The sequence below is a fragment of the Physcomitrium patens genome, chromosome 2 (genome assembly GCF_059467195.1).
Source record: "Physcomitrium patens ecotype Gransden chromosome 2, ASM5946719v1, whole genome shotgun sequence".
Lineage (NCBI taxonomy): Eukaryota > Viridiplantae > Streptophyta > Bryopsida > Funariales > Funariaceae > Physcomitrium > Physcomitrium patens.
The window spans coordinates 10,031,302-10,047,307 of record NC_143411.1 but is presented as its reverse complement, the minus strand read 5'-3'; the positions used below and the strand labels follow the sequence as shown (position 1 = coordinate 10,047,307).

General features: G+C 39.9%; 2 protein-coding genes and 1 long non-coding RNA gene across 5 annotated transcripts; 2 read left to right on the top strand and 1 right to left on the bottom strand.

The window, feature by feature from the left end:
- Window positions 1-4,823: 4,823 nt before the first annotated feature.
- Window positions 4,824-8,873, top strand: LOC112279093 (uncharacterized). The gene has a single exon (XM_024513204.3). It carries the CDS (start codon window positions 6,387-6,389, stop codon window positions 8,703-8,705), a length of 2,319 nt encoding a protein of 772 aa, XP_024368972.1. The 5' UTR covers window positions 4,824-6,386; the 3' UTR covers window positions 8,706-8,873.
- A 2,277-nt stretch (window positions 8,874-11,150) lies between these two features.
- On the top strand, window positions 11,151-14,016 carry LOC112279167 (lecithin-cholesterol acyltransferase-like 1). Of its 2 annotated transcripts, none has more exons than XM_024513336.3 (3): window positions 11,151-11,536; window positions 11,717-12,530; window positions 12,964-14,016. In XM_024513336.3, the coding sequence occupies exons 2-3, from the start codon at window positions 11,992-11,994 to the stop codon at window positions 13,856-13,858; spliced, it is 1,434 nt and encodes a 477-aa protein (XP_024369104.1). In that variant the 5' UTR covers window positions 11,151-11,536; window positions 11,717-11,991; the 3' UTR covers window positions 13,859-14,016. The 2 variants fall into 2 exon arrangements, with proteins under 2 accessions (XP_024369104.1, XP_024369105.1); XM_024513337.3 differs by having other exon boundaries at window positions 11,207-11,536; window positions 12,162-12,530.
- Window positions 12,024-12,965, bottom strand: LOC149989731 (uncharacterized). 2 transcript variants are annotated; one of them, XR_016499915.1, is made up of 2 exons: window positions 12,754-12,965; window positions 12,024-12,588 (listed from the first exon to the last, which is right to left on the bottom strand). It is a non-coding gene; the product is annotated as an uncharacterized LOC149989731 (long non-coding RNA). The 2 variants fall into 2 exon arrangements; XR_016499914.1 differs by having other exon boundaries at window positions 12,024-12,564.
- Window positions 14,017-16,006: the final 1,990 nt, after the last annotated feature.

Here is a 16,006-nt window from a genome sequence, read left to right as displayed (position 1 = left end):
TAATTTGTTTATGCCACCATCATAGTTTTGAAATTGAATAATCACATTTTTATTAAAATTAAAAAATCTTACTCATATCTTCTTAGATATATGTATATATATTACATTATTAATACAAATATAATATTATAATTGAAACAAAAATATAATTATTATTTTTTAATTAAATGATACCTCTTAAATTAAAAGAACATTAACAACTCCAGCATTTACTACACCATTTTTATTTTTTTTAGAACATTCTACATCATCTTGTCAATGTTCTTTTTATTTACAAGCCCTATAAATACTTTTAGACTTATCAATCTTAGGCTTCTATTTTTGTTGTAGATGGCTCTTTTTTAAAACTTGCTTTCTTCTTGCATGCACTATTAAAGCAAAAAATGGAGAATTAATCTTCTCTTTCTTTTACATCTCATCTTTAAAGAGAATAGATTGCACTACTTCTTCCATGATTTCTTCTCTTTTTTTCAATACGATTGACTGAATAAGTGGATCCTAAGATTTTAATAATATGATAAGTATAAAAAATGTCATGCTTTATTTGTCCATTTTTCTATCTGTTTCAATATATTGATTCTTAAGATCAAAAATCTCTCAAAAAAAAATCTTTATAGATTTGTTATCCACGTATTGAAGATTATACAATTCCTTCATTAAAAATATCTCAATAATAACTATTGAAGGCTTATGAATCATAGCCAATAAGACCTACATGTCCTTTGTAGTATTAAATTTGTGTATATGAGTTAATTATGAAGACTTAATATTTAGTACAATCAATGCTTATGCTTCTGTTTTACTTGATTCTTATTTTAATTTTTCATTAATATCCATAGGATATTTTAATGTCTTGTCTACATGCATGTAGAGTTTGCAAATGCAAATTAAGTGTTTCATAATGAATGTTCATATGCCATAGTTTTTCTCATCTTATTGATCAATGCAATGATCCATTAAAGATGTCATTTCCAAATACAATTAATGCAATAGCAACAAATAGCTATACAGAAACAATTAACAAATGATCTATAAAATGCAATATTTGGGAAGTAGTAGTATTACCAAGTTATATTGAAACAAAACAAAAAAAAAAAAAAAAAAAAAAAAAAAACTTATTTTTACCACTAGTAATAAATAGAATTTAATTAAATAAAAATCACCATCAATAGAATTAAACTCCAACTATAGCAGCTCTAGCAAGGCTTCAACATAGCTCTAGTAAGGCTCCAACAATTCTCCAATTTTAACAATAGGCAAATCATCCAATTTTTCATCTACAAAAGATCTATTTTCATCCAAACTTTATCCAATGATATTCATTTATAACACTTTTCATCCAACTTTGATACCATATTATGAAAACTAGATGAATGACATTCTATTAAAAACAAGAATGTGTTGGTAGACAAAATAAGAGTAATTCTAGTGTCAGTTAAGAGCTACATAAGTCACAACTTTCAGTACATAGAATATGGGACATTTAACAGATGGACAACATCCTTTAATGCACCCATTTCCACTGTCATGTATGCGTTTCTCCATTATATTATATTTTTGTACAGTTTCGGTGATAGAATCGAAGTGGGCACGTGGAATCGACAATTCAGAATGCTATAGAACTTGAGTCGTAAAATCTATATTAAACACATTTAGTCCCAGAATTTGTAACTCGCCTTCAAGTTTGCAGCTGGAGTCATATCTCACGAGGTTTGATCTATCTATCTCAGAGAATTCCATGTGCAAGCCCACTCGCAGCAAAGCGCCGTTCCTCTCTTTGTTGAACGGGGATCAACATGAAAACCACTGCCGATAGCTGCAAGCCCCTCAAATCCTAATGATTTCAACTTGACTGTTGTTTTTGCATCTCAGCATTCCTTTATTCTAGAGTGAGAATCAACGGAGGACACAATTAAAATATTCAACATGGGTACTTGGGTGATTTGATAGCTGGATCTGTCATGGTGGCGTTTGTGCGTGGAGCTCCTTGCCCTAATCATTTGTAAATTGCAAGCTTAGACTAAGTTATTACCTGTTGAGTTTGGTGACATCCAAAACGAGAATGAGTAAGAGCTCCCACAGAATGTTAAGAGGCTTTTCAGTTGTAATGTACTAGTCTGCGATGGACTTATTTGCAGATAAACACGATTTCAAGGTGGGTTGTCCAGTCGTGATGGCATTTGCGCTGCACGACCTTAAAATTGTGTTCGTGAGCTATTTAATCAGGATTAAGGTTGTTGCTATTGCATGTAGGGGTTTTCATTCTCTATCCAAGTACCTGAGGCAGGTCTAAAGGACAACATGTCATGCTCAGCTTCTATAACATTGATTAACAGTGACTGTGAGGCGCTTCAAATCAATGTCCAAAATGTTTTACTGTGGTAGCAATAGCACTTTGTCTGTGTACATGACAGTGAGCAATCCAAGAGGCTGTATTGTTGACAATGCCAAATCTGTTTCACCCAGCGACTTGCTGGATCGCTGCATCGGTTTATGCATGAACAGATGCCTTTGGTTTGATCAAGCTGCGATTACCTTTGAGGATATTCTACATTGATTTGGGTAGTCAAAGAGGGTCTCTGGCAACGCTACCCAAATCAATGTAGAATGTCATGGAGGAGCGGCTGTAAGCAATATGATTTGTTATGAGGTGAACAACCCCTGGAAGTTGCAAACAACCGATGCATTAATAGAAAGAAAATACGGGGCGTTCAGATCATTAGCAAGAACAGGATTTGGCCGTGCTCGAGGCCAACGGGTATGCACTAATCAAACAATTTGTGCATGGGAATCCACGGATTAATATTAATTTTTTATTTTATTTTAATCCAAAGCAAACTTAAGTTTTATGTTGGAGTTTTGTTTTGAATGATAAATTGAAAGTTTTTCGGTTTTGTGTTATGAATTTTTAATGTATCAAATATCGATGTAATAAATATTGATTACATGTTAAGCATACATTTGGTGGCTAGCCATGTGTAATTATAAGCATGTGTTGTTATCCTAGCCAATGGTATAAAAAAGTTGAAGTTGCAAAATGTAACCTGAGGAGATATGAGTTATGGTGGATTGGATTAGCCAGTAAATTGTTTAACACTTGAGTCAAACAATTTCATGGTGATTCTTAAATAACACAAGTATGTGTTGTAATTAATTAACAACCACATTCATTAAATTTTGTATGTAAGTATGTTTACTGATACACATCTAAAAGCTCAATTTTCACCAAAGAAAAATTTCAATACAAAAGATGAAACAACTTAAATCATTTTTATTTTTTTTCATCAACATTTCTTAAATAGTGATCAATTTTTGACTCACAACCACAAATTAAAATTTTACACCTTTTTTGTGGCCAAGGGCAAAGGTTTCTACTGGTATGTCTATATATATATATATATATATGCACCCAATTTTGTTCTCAACCACTGGATCCATCCATAATGTGGTTAGGCTCCCTTCATTGACTAGAGACAGTGATATAATTGCCAGCCCTCTATTTCACAAAATTGGGGGTCTTTCATAATGGCAAGCACTCTCATGAGGATCTAAGTCATGACTCTCAATGTCCAAGAGTTATTGAGAGCATGGCATAAAAACACACCAAACCCACATTAGTACACAAAGAGTTTTAGTGGATTTTGTAGATACTCAAGCATGCAAAGGCAATTTATTGCCACACTTTGAACAAAATCAACTCCAATTGTGCACAGAATTAGGGTTTCTTTACTTGTGATTGGCATGCAGAATACCAAACAAAGATGGTGCACACTTGGGTTCCTTTCGGTTTTTGGTTTTTCTTTTTCTTTTTTTTAGTTTTATTTTTAGTTTTTCTGTCTGTTTAATTGCATTTCCTTTTTTTCCCTTTTTGTGTCTTCCTTCCCACTTTCATTTGTTAGAAACTGGGAGTGTTCCACTGAGTGAAATGGACGAGACATGGTAACTAACATTCAGGTACTTTCCGTTTGCCGACGATTAGCTGCGTCAGAACCCTAATTTCAACAAGCTCATAGGATGGGTGGGAACGTGGTTCCATTCAGAAGATAGCATGGGCCGACATTAGTAAAGGGCATTCCACCGAGCAAGGGCTAATGAAATGCACTACACTGTCTGTGGGGTACATGAAGGTATTATTTTTAAACAAATTATTTCATTCCTTTATTTTATTTTATTCTATACATGAAAAATAAGGTAGGTTGAGGTAAAAGTTCCATAGTTCAGCTGGGTATATGCGTTTACATTGGGAAATTTTACTTCGGGTGAGTGTTTCATTTTATTAGGTGATTGGTGTTTATATCTGCAACTTTCCATTCGATACACTTGGATGAAGTGTTTTCCCTTAAATGCAGCAATTATGACACAATTCTAGTGAATAATTTATTCGAAAATTATCCAAAATCGAATTCTTCTTTGACTGCTAGAGTGAACAAAAAATAAGGGTTGCATCTGCGTTCGCAAGAGACCTTTGATCTCCTTTAATTTCCCCAAAAGAGAAAAATAAATAAAAATTAAATGCGAAGAAGCAAAGAACATGCATTCACGATGAAAAAAGCAAAGAGTTCCAATAGATCCCCACCATAATGCTAATCTGGGCTTCATAAACTAAGCCACAGTGGGGACGGCCCACGCCTGATAGTGGATAGTGTAAGAGAATCGTGCAACTTAATGTGACTGGATGGGGACGATGAATTACAAACACGAGCGAACGTCTTCATTAATTCATACATAAACATAGAATGTGTGGCGGATCCAAGTGGATTATATGATGGTAGATACGCTTAGATGTGCAGAAAGCTGGCTAAAGGAAGAATAAGATAGTAAAGTGCGAACATGAGGAGGCTGTGGTAGTGTCGAAGTGTGAACAGAAGGTCAGGAAGTGGGTGCCATGAACAGAGAGACAATTGTTACTGGAGTTGGGCACATAGGCTTCAAGTTAAAGACGTCAGGTTAGAGGTGAACAGTCGTCGTAATTTTCGACGATTCGTTGGTTATTTGGACGAGAAAACAGAGAGTTTTGGACGTGGATCAGAGCCGCGGCGTAGTTCGAAGGTTACCGACAGCGAAGAGGTGGAACAGAAGGAATGAGATGCGGGAGCGCTAGGATGAGAGATTCCTGGGAGGCTCTGGACCCGAGGCCCGAGGGCGTGTTGCGCTTGGCAGAGCGATTTGCGAGGTTGGGGGGACGTGGTTTGCGCCGGCGGCCTCGATGATACCACGACCGCTGCCTACAATTGTGCCTCTCGCTAACACCGGCCGCCTTTCCTTTTTCCAACATGCTGACTCTTAGGAGTCCTCCACCCGATCTAGGAGCCGCCCGTGTGTTTCCGATTTCTAGTATAACGCGAATGCTGCCTCGTTTTTCTTTCGTTGCTCAGTTTGGATCTGGCTTCTGATGAGACGACTTTTTTTTTTTTTAGCTATCCATGCGTCTAGCTGAGACTACGTGGGCCTGCCTTGCGATTCCGCGTGCGATTCCGCGTGCGATGCCACCGTCGTCGTCGTCGTCGTTGTTTCTGCTGCTGTTGGATGCCTTGTTTTGTTGCGAATGTTGATTGCGGCGGACCGCATCTTCTGGACTCAGTGTCGAAGTGCGACTGTCGGCCGATATGAGTTTGTGAAATCATGTGAGACGAATTGAGTTTGTGTGGTCAATGGACGTCAAATGTTCTAAGGTTTTTGGTTCGCGTTTTTGGCTTCAGGTGATGGTGATCTACAGTGGCAAGAGTTGGAATCTTTTTCTTGAGGAAGCCTTAAATCTGAGAAGTGCTGCGAGGTTGTAGTGATAAATAATTGGATCGTAGCTGGGAAGTTTTCATTTCAACGTTATTCTTCTAAGATGGTTTTGTGTCTGCTGTGTTTATCATACCCTGACGACTATGTGTGGGGTTTACGATCCAGCAAGAGCTGTGGCAGCATTCGAGGTGACATTGTGTGAAGCGGTGAAGGGACTAGCTCTGTTTTTGTGGTGTACTGATGGAAGTGGTAACTGTACGGAGCTAAGATTGGAGTTCATTTCTTAGCCACGACTGCAGACAGTGCAATTCTTCTAGCTGCGCATAGGAGTTTTATTTTTTTATTTTTTTATTTTTTTTCTCACTGCAATGACATCCTTGATCGTTTGTGCTTCTTTGTAGCCCCGAACTTTAAGAGATTGTGACTCCACCGTAGATCGGTTATTGTATACACTGTGCTATTCTTCCCGATCGAGTCCGATTCACTGTTTCCTGATAATCTTCGATCTCTGATCTACGAATGCGGGTCGATTGGTCCCCTCAAGAAGAGGAGCAACAGAATGAAAGTCTAAAGAGTCATGGTGCGGGCGGGTTGGCTTGGGTGGGTAGTTGCTCAGTACAAAAGCCTCAACAGGGGGTTTATGTCGCATGTAGATGGTCCATAGTGGCGTAGAAATGGCATGGGAAAGCCCACGGTACGACAAAGCCTTATATTGGAGTCCTAACGACCTCGTGGATGCTTCTGTCGAAGTGCTGATCTCGTTTTTAGTGCTTATTTGCACGATTCTCAACTTAATCACGTCTTTCAGTATACGAGTGACTGGATTCCACATTCCTTGTTCTTGCTGCTCGCATGTACCGAGAAGTGAGTTGAGGAGCACAGTCGAAGCTACTAAATACTCTTTTGCATCTCCAAAGTTCAAATCAATCGCTACCCCTGTTGTAAGTGAAGTTGGCTTGTACGAGTTCCATCGTAGTGATGACCTTTTCAGGGATCTAGAGCTGAAGAAACCCGCAGACCTGACCCCCAGCTGTGAATATGAAGAGAGCAGTCCTGCGCGGTCATCATTGGATGATTTCAACGACCGAAGTCACGAGCATGTAGACAGGGAGCAGTATGTGAAAGCTCAAGAGATTCTGCGTGCTCTGCAGTCGGAACGTGAAGTCATGGCTGCTCTCTACAGTGAGTTGGAAGAGGAGAGAAATTCTTCCGCAACAGCTGCAAGTGAAGCCCTTGCCATGATCTCCCGGCTACAAGAAGAGAAAGCAGCCGTTCAGATGGAAGCCCGGCAGTTTCAGCGGATGGTGATGGAGAAGGCCATGTATGATCAGGAGGCAATTGAAGTCTTAACAGAAATCCTTGGAAAACGCGAGGATGAGAGACTTGCACTAGAGGAGGAGCTCGAGCTTTACAAGGAGAAGTTAGAATCTGTGCTGGCGGAAGAGAGGGATTATGCTGAAATAGTTGGAAGGGACTATGCTCCTTTGCTGTTGCTAGAGAGAACTCCCGCGGAGGAAAAGTACATTTCTCCGAAATCTGAACGAGCAGAGCTCCCGGTGTCCCGAAGGATCACTCCCAATGGAAGGATTCCAAAGGATGAGAAGATTACTCCTACTGGAGCTCGCGATAGAACCACTCCGAATGGAAAGACGGGCAAGGATGAGCGAACCACTCCTAATGTGAAAACGGGGAAGGATGAGAGGATTACACCAAATGGAAGGCTTGCGAAGGAGGAAGAAGCTGAATTTCTTGATAGGCTCAATAAGACTAAGAGTCAGCTTCTGACTGCTCTGTTACAGGAGAGGATTCCTGACAGTGCGAGCACTTTGGACGATTCAGCGGCCTTCGCTAATGAGATCCACAAAGCGATGGCCAAAGTTCCTGTGAGAGCTGAAAGTCTTCCAATTTTGGAACACGAATGTTACAAGCCTTCGTTAGGGCTGGCTACGATCAAGATAGGTCGTGAAATAGGTCTACCCGTTCCTCCTGCATTTGATAAGAAACAGACTGAGAAGGGATTAACGAAGGACGCAAAGCAAGCTGTTGATGAACATCTCTTTGTCAGTCGCAAGCCAAATCCTCCTACAATCGCTACGAAACAGATGGAAAGGGCCGTGACGAAAGATGCTGGGAAAACTCTTGACGAGCACGTTCTAGTCAGCCGTGAGCCAACTCCTCCCCCTATTCCTAAGAAGCCCATCGAGAAGACAAACAATGCACCAAAGGTTTCTAGAGAGCCTGTCTTAATTTCTCAGAGGAACAGCTTGCCGGCTCTTCCTGCTATAATTGCAAAGAAGCAGCCATGTGTGGGTAAGATACCTGGTAAAGCTGATGAGCCTACAGTTACCAGTCGTGAGACTCGTCTGCTAGATCATCCTGCAGATGTTAAGAAGCAGAATGAGAATTCATTGGTGAAGGATGACAGTGAAGCTGCTTGTGAGCCTCTGTTTGCCAGTCTGAAGAGAAGGTGGAGCTCCTGCGATTTTCAGGAAACATCAGTAGCTGAGTCTCTACCGAAAGCGAAGGAAGATAGACGTATAGAAGAAAAGAGGTTATCGGTGTTAGAGTATGTGAGGAATTTGGAAGAGCAACTTCAACAGAAAGCAGGGAGACCCACTGCCCAGCTTTCTAGGGCAAGAAGTGTTGATGGGAGAGAGGACGATTCTAGGTCCAGGAGTTCTGTTCAATTCGAAAGATCTGTTTCAGTGAAGACAGAGAGTGCAGGCGGAGGTGAAAGAGAGGAAACAGTGCAGCGAAGACTTTTCGCGGAAGTTGAATCTGTGGACAAAGAGCTAAACGTGACTTCTTTGCAAGGTGAGGGCGTCGGCAGGATCTATTCGCAGGAGCGGAGCTTCAATGCTGGAAGCAATGGTAAAGCCAGTGTCGATGCAGATGAGTTCTATGTCGATGCTGGAAAACTAGAAGAGAACGATGATGAAGCGTTGTTTGTACACGATGTCTATGAGGTGTAGAACCACCTTCATGCAGTTCCTTCACGGTTTTATGTCTAGGTTGCAGGCCTTATGTCAGCTCTGAACATGCTATCTCCTGTTCCAAGCTGCTTAGAGAAGCCACCGATTTCCAATTTTGTGGAACAGGGTTTGCGAAACATCAATGAACAAGACATGTATTTGGAGTAATGTTGTATCCTTTTCACAATAACAACATGACCTGGCTTTGAGGTGTGGTGGAAACATTTACAAAGAATAGCAGTATATATATATATATATATATATGGAATCTTTTCATTTCCTTTCGCAGAATGGGAAATTGTAGACTGTGGTGGAAGTGATTGAACAACTGAACCAGTGTCTGAAGCTTTGGACGTAGGCATACACCTCATGAATCAGAATGAACGATTATTTGGAGTTTATTCGTTTAGAGGTTACTTCAGCCTTTTTCGACGTATACTAACGCCATTCCATACACAACCTTTCAGATGCTTTTGTTGGTATTTACGTCTGGTTAACTAGGAAAGACAGTTCTATGAGTTTTGTTTAATTAGTGGGGTCTCACGATTGAAGCACTTTTGAAGAGGGGAGTCTCCGTGGTCAATCATTATATTGGGGGTAAGGATGTTTATTTCACCCGAGGTTAAGGTAGACAGGCATTTGCATTTAGTGCAACAAATTTGTAATAGGAATAGTCATGCTTCACAATTTTTGGCAGTTGACGTAATGTAGAACTATGACACAATGAACACACAGTGTTGTTTTGTACTTCGAACCAGGACGTGCTCAAGATCCCTTCCACATGCACAATTAATTTGACATGAATTTCCATATGCTGATGAAGCTGGTCCTCAAAAACTTATCATGTTTTGATTTCATTTCCTGGCAATGAGAATGAATTGTCCAGCATCACAAATATATTTCTTTTTTCTTGATTATTTATCTTAAATATAAAGTGAATGGCTGTCATAGTTATGTGACAGTTAAAGCAAACTGTTCAAATATTCAAGACCATGGTGTACAAACCTGATCACTATTGACTTTAATCAAATTGTTATAAATACAGTCCATGTTCTCCTGCTATGTTGAGCATGAAAAATTGCTATTTTGTTTGTCTACATACGTAAGTTGTAATACCATTCTCTCAATTTTGCCTCATAGACTTGCTTGGTAGCTTGGGTATTAGGACCTAAGAGGGTTGTTCTCATCCTCAATAATCGATGCAATGGGTTTTACCCTGTTTGTTTCAGAAAAGAAAAGACAAAATAATGATAATAATAATAATAACTGCTTGAAAAAACTGCGGAGATGCTGCATGTATTATGGACCATATTCCCACTTTACCATTGTATTATGCAGCCCCCATCTACAGTCAGATGCAGATGCAGCATTGCAAGGGTGACCTCTACTTACTAAACAGGTGAATAATGTAAACCGGATTATTATGCACAAGTTACAGTCAAATCAAAGAGCAGAGGCCTAAAGCATCTCAAATTGCATTATTGTAACCACAGCTTAAATACATGTCCCATCTTGATGTGTGTCAGGGGCATACTTACAAATATTTATGGAAATGAACAATTATATATAAATATATATATATATATATGGGAATATTAAATTGATCTACCTAAATCTTAAATCAATCCACCATATTATTTCTGAATAATGATTATGTTAGTCGCCCTACGCCTCACCTTTGCCATATTTGTCGTAGCTTCTTTCTACCATTAGTTGTGTGTTAATTTACTCCATGCCAATTTATTATTTTGCGAAAATTGGTTGCACTCCAAACCAAGTACTTAAATGCAGTCCAGATTCTGGAGTTTTGGGTCAAAGCGATGGCAAATCCTAAGTCCAATTCACCGAGCTCTTCGTGCATCCTCTTCACAGCGCTCAAAATTCACTTCACCACCAGACATGCCACCTCTGGTTCTTCCCAGCGAACTCACGCATCAATGTACTTCAACAAACACCAGGTATCCCTCGCAATGCTGGTAGTTGAGTTGGGTTTGGGTCAGTGGTTGACATCCTGTACGTCCTGTGACCTACTCATGGCACATTCCGAATTCATCCTAAAATCCAAAGCCTACGGGTCGAAAGGTGTGTCTTGCTTAAAGTGGGTGGTGAGTCGTTCTAAATGCTGTCACACAGCTCCTCCATACACTCAGTAATTAGAATTCAGTTGAATGCACTGAGTATGATTTGGGTGGGGAGAATATGAACTGGGTGGCAAGTTCTGCAGTGGATGTATCATCTTCAGGCGGCTATTGCATTGAGACTTCTTCGCTTAGGATACCCTTGCCGATGCACATCCATCACATTTAAGCACATCACGGATGGTTTTATGTTAAATTATTAATTACCTTAACCTCAATGGGTTAAACGCAAGCTATTGTGTACATAATTTCATCTAGTTTGAAGAAACACAGTTAGATGTGATCACCGGCTCCTTCCGCTCAATCTTTCCAACCTTCATAACTTTCCAGGAGTGCCCTGCAATGCCCTTGTATTCTATATGTTTTCTCGTTTTTGACGTGCCATCACTCGGAACCCCTCCCCTTTTACAGCGTGAAAAAGGTATTTTTCTTCCCAAACACAAACTTTCGACCGCTTCGTGTACGACAAGTATGGCCCCAGCCATCCACACCGTGGGTGCGTGTTACGTAGCAGGCGGTCATTAGTGGCCTTCTACAAAGCCACCGCGTCATTGCCTCCTTTAGTACTTGTGAGAATCTTCGAGCTTCAACCTGTCAAGCTTCGGTCTCCACCATGTGTTCAATTTCTTGTGGATTCACTCCGCAGCAACTCTGTCATTACAGGAAGAGCGGGGAGCTGATTACAAGAAAGAGGTATGAAATGCTGCCCAATTCTATGGCTCCACCATTATGTGCGTATTTCGTACGGTTTGAGATTGTGGGTTGATCGCGTCCGCGAGGAATTCTGAATGATGTGCTTGGAGTGAATAGAGGTGTTATTGGGATGGAAATTTTAGGTGAAGGTGTGTAGCTAATGGGCGGAGGGATGGATAGGTAGGTTTCTGGAAATGTGGAGATTCGGTGGTTGGAGATTTTGTCTGTAGTTGCTGGGTCGGAGGCGTTGGGAATGTGAGAACAGAGGAGTTATTTCGTGCAAGTTTGCATAATTTGATGATTCTGCTCTTCGAGAATTTCCAGTCTGGAGATAGTCTGGACTTGTGAGGTTTGAATTCAAGGGAGAAGCGGTGGTATGAAGAGTAACTCTTGTTGGAAGAGTACCTTTAGAGGTTGTGTGTTGCGTGATTGATGTGCACTTGAACGACCTAGCAATGAATCCTAGTCGCGCAGCTATTCGGTGGTGGAGGTATGGCCAACAATGCAAGGTGCTGTTGCCGTTGGATTTGATTCGATCATCGTCTCAATTCTTCATCGTAGTTCTCACTCTGGCGCTCTTCCTGTTCACCACGTGTGGAACTGTGCATACTGCGGCACAAGACAGATCATTCGCAACATTGAGCCAAAGATCAAGAGCGTCTCTCTTCAGTGTGGGACGGGCACAAGCAAGGAACAAACACCATTTGGCGCCGGTGGTCATAGTTCCAGGCACCGGCGGGAATCAACTAGAGGCCAGGTTGACAGCTGATTACGAGGCTAACAAGCCATGGTGCTACAGCTTCAGAAAAGATTACTTCAGGTTGTGGCTGGATGTGAAAACACTGTTTCCACCTTTCACGACGTGTTTCGCCGACCGCCTGAGCTTGGACTACAACCCGCAGTCCGATGCCTATAGCAACATCAAGGGCGTGAAGACGCGGGTACCGTTTTTTGGTACTACCGAAGGAATGGAGTACCTGGATCCCTCACTCAAGTAAGATATTCAAACTTTGGAACCTGTCGGCAATCTGCATTGTGGACACCATTGCCACCTGTGTTGATACAAAGATTTGGATGTGGTTAAGAAGCATAATAATTGAATTTAAATATCACTAAGCTCTTGAGTAGATGTAGATCATTTTTTAAAAATAAAATTTGATTCAGAATTATGATCTGAATTGGTGATTCAGTTCAATGCAGGTTTAAATAAAACTTACCCAGTAGGTGCCTGTGTTGCCTTGCGATTGCTGAGCAGTATATACTACTCTTTCGATCGAATTGCGATGTATAAATTTCTTTGTCCAAGCAAGTTTTTCAAGACCCTCGACGTCTTCAGCACAGTGTGCCTACTTCTGGATTGAGAGTGGATACAAGCAGCTGTGAAATGGACCATGAATATTGTGGACACGTTCACTCTTTGTGTGCAGATTCTTGACAGGCTACATGATACACTTGGTGAACGCATTAAAAGCTCATGGTTACGAGAGCGGAAAGTCATTATACGGAGCTCCATACGACTTTCGGTTCGCACCGGGGCCACATGCATCCAACGTAGCTCTAGAGTACCTGAAAGACCTGAAAGATCTCATAGAAACCGCGTACTCAGTAAATGCCAACGAGCCGGTGGTCATCCTCGCTCACAGCATGGGCGGGTTGTGGACTCTCTTCTTCCTGAACCAGCAATCCATGGAGTGGAGGAACAAATACGTTTCCCGCTTTGTGTCTGTAGCTACCCCGTGGGGAGGGGCGGTCGAACAGATGATGACCTTCGCATCCGGCAATCCGGAGGGAGTTCCCTTTGTGAACTCCCTGGTCGTGCGCGAAGAGCAGCGGCGCTCAGAGTCTAACTTGTGGCTGCTGCCAGTGCGGCGCTGCTTCAGAGACCGACCATTGGTAATTACCTCGTCGCGCAACTACACAGCTGGGGACATGGAACAGTTTCTGTGCGACATCGGTTTCCCTGAAGGGGTCGCGCCATACAAATCCCGGATACCGCACCTAACGGACATTCTACAACCTCCTCAAGTCCCCGTCACCCTAATTCACGGCTATGGCGTGCCGACGGCGGAGACACTAAGCTACGAGAAGAAGGGATTCGACAACCATCCCGAAATCACAGAAGGTGATGGCGACGGGACGGTGAATGTGTGCAGCTTGACCGCGGTGGTTGAGGAATGGGAGCGAGTCGCAGGTCAGGAGTTGGAAGTGATTGCGCTGCATGGCAAACAACATATGCAAATCTTGCACGACGACCATTCTGTGCAAGTGATCGTGGACGCCATTCTCAATGTTACCCCACAGGAACAGCTTATGTTCCACTAAGCCCTAATCGTAACCCTAAACCTAGCTCCAATCCTCACAGGATCAGGCCACATTCTCCTTGAAAAACAGCATAAGGTCGATTCTCCGCAGCCTCTCTTCCATTCCACCTCCCCCTTTGTATCTCTCTCCATTCAATTGTACAATTGTTTTTTTATTCATTCCAGGATCTGGCCTTGAAGAGATGTAGAATGGCCCTGTAAAACGCGCCCTAATTTGTCACTTTTGTGCATGAAGATTTGTAACAACAATTTACATCAACATCGAAGCATTTCTATCCCATTGCATCAAGGACTTTACCACACCAGTTGAAGAATATTTAAGATAACACCCAAACCAAGTGGAGCATCATAATATCAATACCTTCATACTACTTAATGAGTTGTCCTTCATTCCTTGTTGGAATTTTTATGATCTCAGAGTTATTAAACAATATCAGTAATCGGTAATTTGCACACAATATATCTCTGTTTTTCTCTACGACAATTGAACTTTTAAAAGATTCCGAGTACATCTGCCATTCAAAGTATTCTAAAGTTTTGTGAAAAAGATTAGTTGTTACTTGATCCTCTAATTAAAGTATTATCCAACATGCTAATTCTTACATGTATATGTAGTATTTTTAAAATTTGATTTTGAGCCGAGTGAAGAAAAAATGTTTTTAAGATTTTTAGTTCTATATTCCATTTTGGATTTGAAAACACATTTACCAAAAATAAATAAACATATATGATTTTTATTAATAGTCTGCATGTTTTTTTTTGACATTTGGCACTGTAAAATAAACTTGAAGATAAACTTAAAAACATTATTCACACTTGGCAAAACTTGATGCTCTTAACATTTTAACCAAGTAAGTTTAATTAAATTTGGGTTATCATGGTAGAATTTTACATAGATTTTGAAGTATCAACTTGGAGACATAGATAAAAAAATAAAAATAAAATCAAAACACATTTGAGAATTTGAACCATTGATAGAACAGTGTGGCAACAATAAGCAAAGGTGTGTGTATATACAGATATGTATATACACATATGTATAGATGTGGATTCCATCAAACTGAATACACCAAATAATATATTTAGGCAACAAGCTTCTTTTGTAAAAACAAAGGCAGTGGAAAATTTTTCAAGCAAGACTTACAATTTCAAATTAAGAAAAACAAAAACAAAAATTGCCATATTTATTCCTTCCGTTGGGCCAAAATTCATTAAAATCAAATGAGCATGTAATCTAAGAGTTTTAAAACAAGGGCATGGATATTTAGGTACTCTCACTCACATATTTTGGTACCTCATGATCAAATCAATTACCACATTGGAGTTCCTATTAAGCTCTCCACACCAACACTGATACCACATCTCTTGCAACCTCTATTATGTATTAATTATTGATTTGTCTTAAAGGGAATTACAAGCAATAACTTTTGGGGCTCTTCGTAGCCATGAAGGTGGGAGCTTGTTAGTGCCATGAATGTCATCAGCAAATTTTTAGAAGAAAGTCGCGACAATAGAAACCATGTTGGTAACTAACAATAGCATGGTTGCGAAAGTAGGATAGAAGCAGTGATTAGGAAGTGATTAGGAAGCTTTATAAACACCCTTGGAGGGACAAATTTCTCAAGGACAATGCATGGGTAGTGAGGCAATGCAATGGTAAGTGAGGTGACACATTTTGATGATGGGGATACCAAAATATCTAAGTAAAGATATTAAAATATTTGTTCACTAAATTAAAAGAATAATTTATCTACAAACAAAGAGTATGATAGAAATTACATATTACTTGACTATTGATATGATAAAATAATAACTTTTTGTAAGTTTTTTTTTAAATTGGATGATTTATTAATAAAAATTGCCTTACATAATGCAATGTGCTTATCCTCTGTGAATTCTAAAATACAAGAAAACATGTTTCAAAGACTCAAATGTTAGTCTATTCAAATAATGATCTATTTTAATTTTTGAAATACTCACTTATTGGCTATTATAGTATTAATTTTTTTTTGACTTGTGTAATCTCTGGTAATTTCTATTCATAAGAAAAAAATTAAAATAAATTAAATCATCTAACAATATTTTCAACTTATAAGATTTTTTTTAAAAAATAATATTATTAATTTGTAATTTAAAATTTAAAATAAGG

Bases quoted from the DNA above. Each gene is read 5' to 3' on its own strand.
- LOC112279167 (XM_024513336.3), top strand. From the start codon at position 11,992: ATGAATCCTAGTCGCGCAGCTATTCGGTGGTGGAGGTATGGCCAACAA. The intron at 12,531-12,963 runs GTAAGATATTCA...CTTTGTGTGCAG, and splicing joins TACCTGGATCCCTCACTCAA to ATTCTTGACAGGCTACATGA.
- LOC112279093 (XM_024513204.3), top strand. From the start codon at position 6,387: ATGGTCCATAGTGGCGTAGAAATGGCATGGGAAAGCCCACGGTACGAC.